The sequence below is a fragment of the Pangasianodon hypophthalmus genome, chromosome 9 (genome assembly GCF_027358585.1).
Source record: "Pangasianodon hypophthalmus isolate fPanHyp1 chromosome 9, fPanHyp1.pri, whole genome shotgun sequence".
Taxonomy (NCBI): Eukaryota; Metazoa; Chordata; class Actinopteri; order Siluriformes; family Pangasiidae; genus Pangasianodon; species Pangasianodon hypophthalmus.
Genome location: NC_069718.1, coordinates 15469518 through 15477285, shown reverse-complemented (window position 1 = coordinate 15477285; position 7768 = coordinate 15469518). Strand labels below are relative to the sequence as shown.

General features: G+C 36.6%; 1 protein-coding gene across 2 annotated transcripts; it reads right to left on the bottom strand.

Annotated features, from left to right (window-relative positions):
• Positions 1–200: 200 nt before the first annotated feature.
• Positions 201–7525, bottom strand: ehf (ets homologous factor). 2 transcript variants are annotated; one of them, XM_026918839.3, is made up of 9 exons: positions 7396–7525; positions 4905–5013; positions 4045–4302; positions 3131–3190; positions 2974–3030; positions 2817–2885; positions 1604–1648; positions 1249–1444; positions 201–1135 (listed from the first exon to the last, which is right to left on the bottom strand). In XM_026918839.3, the coding sequence occupies exons 2-9, from the start codon at positions 5002–5004 to the stop codon at positions 1036–1038; spliced, it is 885 nt and encodes a 294-aa protein (XP_026774640.1). In that variant the 5' UTR covers positions 5005–5013; positions 7396–7525; the 3' UTR covers positions 201–1035. The 2 variants fall into 2 exon arrangements, with proteins under 2 accessions (XP_026774640.1, XP_026774641.1); XM_026918840.3 differs by having other exon boundaries at positions 2974–3000.
• Between the last annotated feature and the right edge of the window lie 243 nt (positions 7526–7768).

The following is a 7768-nucleotide window of genomic DNA, read 5'->3' as shown; positions in this document are numbered from 1 at the left end:
CACCCTGGCATTTGGTTTTATGGGAGATTAGTCGGCTGTGATTGCTTTGATAAAGATTTAGTGGCAAGTCAGTGTTGATGGATTTGCCCTGATATCTAGCGACTGATTACTGATTGAATAATGGTTTAGTAGTTCTTCTCTTTCTTTATGTTTTATGTGAAGTGTAAATGCATCCTAAAAGTATAAAACATAAAACCGAGTTTAACAATTTTTTTTTTATTGAAGCATACAGATTACAACTGTACTGTACATATACATTGTTTGCTCCTCAAAGGCAGTTGAAACACTGTATAGACTATACAGTAAACTTGCCAGCCTTTGTGCTTCACAATAAAATATATTTAAAAAATTTGACCAAGAATAAGTACCACAGAGAAAGGCAGTATAAGATTGATGTTTAATTTTAGCCAGCGTTCGAGAGGTATTGCTTGAAATATACCTTTCATACTTCTCTTCAGCCATGCATTTAGAATTTGAAGTCGTTGTAGTTGAAATAAACTCTGAAACTGGTCACATACAGTTGGAAAAGAGACGCCAAATATAGCAGTAGTGTGTCATCATCTGTTCAGACACTGTAGATTTTCAGGTTTAGGTGGAATTAATAGTGTGGGTGTACCCTTATACACCTCCATGTTAGAATAAGTGTGTTGTATAAAGTTTCTCCAAGTCCAATCATTGCGCAATCTAACAGTCTGTTGATCTTCCAATGAAATATACTGCATAGAAGTTTTGGCAGCCAGTGATGGAAAAGTATCAGCTCATAAATATATATAAAAAAAAGTTCTGGGGAAAAAGGTCTGTAAATAGTACTATGAAGAATTTCAGCTAAGCACTACTGGTTCAAAGATAGGTGCAAACTTTTTTTTCCAGGTTTAAACAAACGTAAAAAGAGGTATAAATACAAACAGCATAAAAAAAAAGACATCACACTCCTTCTTATAGGTAAACAACATAAAGGTCGTATTGTTATAAATAAGAGACTTCACATTTCCTATTGAAAAGGAAAAGAGGAAAATAAACATGTGGCCAACTCCTTCACTTCTCTGTTTCTCTCCATCCACGTGCATTCCTTCCAAACTTGTAGACCAGTCTGCGTCCATCTACACGTTCTAAAATCTCTCGTTTGTAGTAATACCTTCATTAACAAAAAAACAACCAAAAGCAAACCGATGAAAAAAACTCTGGTTAACAGTTTTGTTGAAGTGGGTAGATGGATGTGTCAGTAAAGAAAAAGAAGATGTCCTTTACCTCATTGCTCGACTGAGCTTCTCATAGGTCATGCTGCTGTTGTTCTTCTTCTTGCCCCATAGCTGTGCTACAGCCTCAGACTTCAGGAAGCGAAATACACCCTCTGATCTGTTCTCCCATTTAATCAGGCCTGGGTTCCTCTCTGGGTTCAGCAAAATATCCCGTATGAACTCCCACAGATGGGTCCCACGAGGGTCTAAACAACCCAGAACACAGACGTGCTTAAAGGAACTTGAGTAAAAAAAATCTATAGAGCTAGTGGACAAAAACACTGCTCTGAGTGTTTAGATATAAATTGGAGGAAGTTTCAGTGTAATGTAAAATAAGTGTAAAAGAGGTTAGAAGAGTTACTCACTGTGTTTTTTCACTTGGTGCGAGCGACTGTGGGCTCTTTTAGGGTCTGTTCAGTCAAAAATAGGTAATGGTTACAAAATGAAAATAAACAAATTAAATAAATGAATCAGATGAGTGGTAATCAATACGAGCTGTATTCATATTTTGTGTTCTGTATTCATGCTATATTCAGGCACAGGTCAGTGATTACAGCCCTGCGCTGCTGATCATAAGATTGTTACTGTTGATTCCTCAATTGCTCAGTTGTATCCTGTCTGAAATGTAAGTTGCTTTGGATAAAAGGATCAGCCAGATGTGTAATGGTAAATGTACAGCTTTACATTTCATTATAACACTTGACATTATGGTTTTCTTTACTAACATTGTTTTCTACATTACTTATTCCTACAAATACCTGGCAAAAAATTGTCATTAGCAAGTTAACACGTATTAATTGACATTTGGTTAAATATATCTACCTTGACTAATTCTATAACGTACTGAACTCTGGCCTCCATGTGTAAAATATTCGAACTTGCTTTAGTGTCATTTCTGAATTTTTCCAGTTAACAACCATAAATGTTAATTAAAGTGTTGGCTCATATTAGTCATTGTGGGCCTAATTTTAGTCATTGATGGTATGAACATTGGTTAAGGCATGTTTTGATTAGGGTTAAATGTTAATTAATACAAGTGTTATTTACTTGTTATTACTGATGGTGCATTAATGCCGATGCACGTTCAAGTTTACTAATGTGTTAAATAATATCAGTAAAGGGAACCTTAATGTAGAGTGTTACATGTCCAGTTGACCTATAGAATCAAATATACAAGGCAGACTAATAGGAACTCCCTGACAAAAAAAAAAAAATGTGGTGCAAGGAAAATCCTTAAGTATAACTAAATAACTCAAAGGGGTTTTGACATGGACTATAATTGAAAGGCACTCCATACTTCAAAGGTTAAATTTAATGGCCCAAGGCAGGGAATTGGTTTATAAGTGAACATAATGTGGGCTAGTGTCAGCACTGCTCATCCTTTCTATTTCATTAACACTGCCTTAAATAACAACTCTGAGAGTAAAAGGAAAAAAGCTACAGGTCAGTAATATTGCTGTCGCTTATCGACTCTGTGGTATGAACATCTCGCGTGTAGTACATGATCAGCTCACAACTACCATTATCATCATCATGTAGGAGTGTTCCCATTGGTTTGGATGGAGTCAGGCTTCATACCTGGACTACAGGGAGCTGGTGATGTCATCACTGTCGTTGGCTGAAATGGGGTTTTAATGTCAAAATGCTCTGTTAAAGGATGATTGTGCAGATGATTAGTGCATGAAGGTTTAATATGCTGATGACATCTGTAATCAAATTGAAAGAGTTGCTCTACCTGAGGTGGCATAGAAACTGGACTCCTCTTTGTAAGGTAAGATTGAACATGGAAGATCTATTAAACATATATGCTGGTTTATACAGACATCATAAGAAATAATTAAAACAATTTACAAAAAATTAAAGGTTTTATGATTTTGTGAAAACATACTTACCATCTAATTCTGTTTTAATATCCCCAGGTGTAAACATATCCGCTGAGTTGCCATATTGACCTGTCCAAAGGACATTAAAAATGACTTTAGCTTGAGAAAAGTCTACTTTTTAGTTCTACTTCTCTAACTACAGTATGAAGCAGTTACAGTGCAGTGCATGCTGTATATTTCATTATCAGGTGTTCATTTTGTTCATTTCCCTAATTCAAACCAGTAAAACATGTTTTTCTTGTTGTCACACTTCAACTGAATAGCTCTTCAAATAAAAAAGCCCACAAAAGTTCACACTATGAAAGCAAAAGTAGCATTCATTCATCTCAGGCTTATGGTAGATCCGGGGCCTGTCCCGGTAACACTGCCCGTGAGGCAGAAGTCCACCCACACATTCATGTACTCATTCACACCTCCGGGAAATTTAAAGTCATGTTGGGATGTTGGAGGAAACTGGAGAACCCAGAGCAAACACTGAGAGAACATGCGAGTAACCTTAGCTTAGGACTGAACTGGGGACCCTGGAGCTGCGAAGTGGAAATGCTACACACTACACTACCACATTACTGTAAAAGCAGTTTTGTGGCCATTTTCTGATTATGCATCATTTGCATTACAAATGGCACAAAAAACCATTTCACATGGAGGAAATTTTTGAACTTGGACAGGTGTCTTCCACATACGGTATGTGACTAAACTAAACGCATATTTGTAATGGATGCACATTTAAATTGTGGTATTAGTTCTGTTTAAGACACTAAAATTACCTGACACTGTAAAGCTATGGGAGCTAGTATGAACCAGTCAGTATTTACTCATTTGCATGATGCCAACTGCCCCTGCTCAGTTTATTTCATTACTGCGTATAAGGTAAGCTTGAAAAAGTCTTGGATAAGCAAACTTGAGCCCAAGCTAAAACTTACTGCTCCACTTGAGATCAGTCAGACTCTGGTAGAGGACTGGACCGACAGATCCAGCCAAATGTGTGAAGTCCTGATAGCTCATGCTACACAGCTGCCTTCCATCCAGGTCAAAGTTACTGAACGGGATGGATGTGGCATCAATCTGGTGCACGTCCAGGGTCTGCTGAAGCCATTCCCACACCTGATATTTGGACCAATACTGTGGGTGGAGGTCATGGGACCACAGACGACTAGCATAACCCGATGACACCATGGACACTTTAAAACAAAAGGTAATAAGTTTGAGTTTTGGTGGTTTGATTGGGTCATAATGCATGTTTTCAAAAAAGGCTTAAGGTAGCAGTAGACAGTATCCTGCTTTGTATGACTGTATCTAGTACATTTATTAATCACATATTACTAGAATCAGAAGTGACTAGAGTAAATAATTAATCCTAAAAAATGTATCTATTGTAATTCTTATTAACTTTGTGCAATGCTATTCAGAAATGATTAAGTCAGTGGTGACTATGCACAACAAAGTCTACATTGTTGAATTATCACCTATGAGGTTGAGTAACCTCTGATCAGTTGCGTGTGAATTCTGCCATGAGACCTTGGAATTATAACATTCAGTCTGACATTTCTGTGACTTTGAGATATTAATTATATTAAGTATAAAAGAACCTTATAATAATAGAAGCTTAATAATAACCTTATAGGTCTTGGTATATTAAGAACTTAGAAAGAGAGAATGATTTCACCTTAGCATTCAAGGCTTATATAAAAGCTTAATTTGCATTATTGATTATTAAAGCTGTATGTGGAAGTATGCTGAAATGAGCATGAGGGAGGTTTAATGTAATGAAGATGGACAGTACCATCTGGGCTGTTGTAGTGGGGGCTCCAGGAGGCGGGAAGCTGGCTCTCAACACTCACACTAGCAGGGATGCTCATGCTGCAGCCACTATGAAGGACCATGGTCCAGAACTACAGGCATAGAAAAAAAAAGGTCTGAGCAGAAGTACTGCATTAGAAAATTGAGAACAGTCAAAGGGAACAGCTGGAACTGGCTTAAAATGCTGATCAAATATTTCACCAACTAAAGCTGTATAAAGATAAAAGAAACTGTATCCTGTCCAAAAACCATATCATCAGGTGTGTGGGTGTGTTTCGTGCCTTGCTTAACCACACAAACAAAACTGCATTTACACAGGAATGACGCTTTCTGCTTTGCATAAATAAAGGTTCACCTGTTCTTCTTCAGTTAACTGTATAATCAATGCCTTAGTCATGGCCCTCTTGGCACTGAATGCCTATGCTTCTAGCTGCCACTCTGTCTGTCAAACTCTGTTTGTGTGTTTTTTTGTTGTTGTTTTTTAGGCAGAGTATAACAAGAGAAGCTATCCTGGGCCCATGGAATCCAATGGAATTTGCCTATTCCATCAAAATATGTCCAAAAACCTATTTGCATAGTGGGCTTACTTATATTAGACACTATTAGCATACATATTATTATTATTATTATTATTATTATTATTACAATCTGGCTGCTTCAGTGTTGGCTCTGCCGTCGTGAACTGAGATTCCTCCTGCACTGTGTCTCCATCCCTTGTGCAAGGATTAAACTTCTTCAGATAATATCTAGGATAGCATGTTGTTTTTGAATGACCTGGTATTGTGAACTTGCTCTAATTTAAGCCTTCAGTTATATTTGAAATGGTCATTAGATCATTCTAGCACAATTACAAATCATCAGTAATCTCCAGTCTTTTAGGTTATGAATCCTTACAGTTTTTCCAAATACTTTGTATCATTGTGCCCTTTTTGTAATCGTCCTGTATGAGAATGACAAAGTGCAACATGCCATTTTATTTTGTACGCTAACTTTATAAACATATCAAATAAATAAGATTAATTTTTACGTTAAATTAATATAAACGTCTTGTGCTGTAGTGAACTATGCCATATTTTTTTTCCAGTCTTCTCCTCTTCAGTTTTGTTCAACTGGTTGTTTGTTAGTCATTACATCTGCGGTATTCGTCGAGTTTTGATAATGACTGGTCATCTGAGCAAAGTCAGAGGATCTATGGACTGGAAAGTCAGTGGATCTATGGACTGGAAAGTCAGTGGATCTATGGACTGGAAAGTCAGAGGATCTATGGACTGGAAAGTCAGTGGATCTATGGACTGGATCCGCTTTAGTAAGAAAAGTCCTTCTAAATTACTGTTACTAAATACTGACTATTTCTACTTTTACTAGGGTACAGTTGTTATTGTAGCACTGTAGAATTGCCTGTGTCCAACATTCTGGAGTCATTTTATAGTGATGCTATTGTTAATGGAGGAAATGAGTCTCAATCAGGAATAATTAATGCTTCTTATTCTTCTTTTTATTTATTTTTTTTATTATACCCATGATTAGTTATGAGTGTGTAGACTGCTTGGTAAATGCACTGCTTGTGAGTTTCAGTGATACTGTTAGGTTTATTTTCGGTACTAAAAATTGATCTATATATAATAGGGGTTCCTAATTAGTGGTTCGTACTAAAAATGCAGTTGAATACTCTGTTTAACATCTGAGGGTATTTGAAAAACACCATCTCAAATCTCAAAACAAGCTCTTATTTCATTGTGAGTTCATTGTGAACTCATCCACATCACATTCATAGCAAGGGTTCGAAGTGTATAAGTAATAATGAACAATTAGCAGATCTCAGCTGGATGTCCCGATGCCACTGAAGTATGTTAATTGCACGATCAGCATTATGTATTTGCGCTAATATAATTTCCACATCACACAGATAACTAAAATAACTTGTGTGGAGGGTGAAATGAGGATCAGAACCAGAGCGAGAACTAGAGCTGTAACATTTTTTAGTAATAGGTGAAGAATAGAATCTGTAAAACTTGTCCTGTTGTGAACTCATCAACAAATAATAACTCATAAAAATAGTAATTTACAGAAACTATGATAAAACATTATAAAATATACACTGACTGACTTATTTATTCATTTATTTAAGTTAAATATATAAACTTTATCTATCTATCTATCTATCTATCTATCTATCTATTATTGGTTGATTTAGAAACATATTTTTCTAGAAGATCTGTACACTACATTGTGTGTTCCAAAGCATGGAATGCTATGGGACACACACACACGCACACACACACACAAACACACACACAAACACACACACACACGCAAACTGAAAGCGATTTAGAAAATAAAACTATAGCATAGAAATCCTCTACTAATCCTTGAAATCTCTGAAATAGTTCTGTTAGAAAATTAAGCATAATGCAACAGAATTTCATACACATAATTGATAGTGTCTTGAAGGAAATCAGAAAATTATTGCTCACCAGTGATGTTGAATAATGTCCACTGCACAGTGCAGACTTGTAAGGTGTCCTTGTCACTGTTTTGCAATGACTTTGGCTCACAGAACTATAATGGAGAATGTGAGTCGTAGTTCACCAATGAGAATTTTAGCCTGTCTGCTTCCTGTTCCTTGGATTGGTCTATTTTTGTGACAGGTAAGTATTTGCATACTAAGGAGGAAGAGAACATATACTGTACCTGTTGCTGTACTCTCTCTCACTCTCTCTTGCTCGCTCTCTCTCTCTCTCTCTCTCTCTCTTCTGACTCTCTCTCTCACATGTTGATCTTGTCAGATTCTAATCATATTCTATGCAACATGACACCTGAACTTAGCACACACTGAGCACACACTAT

Coding starts and splice junctions, on each gene's coding strand:
- ehf (XM_026918839.3), bottom strand. CDS start 5,004: ATGGTCCTTCATAGTGGCTGCAGCATGAGCATCCCTGCTAGTGTGAGT. Junction 3,191..4,044: donor GACTGATCTCAAGTGGAGCA/GTAAGTTTTAGC, acceptor TCCTTTGGACAG/GTCAATATGGCAACTCAGCG. Junction 1,136..1,248: donor AAGCTCAGTCGAGCAATGAG/GTAAAGGACATC, acceptor TTGTTAATGAAG/GTATTACTACAAACGAGAGA.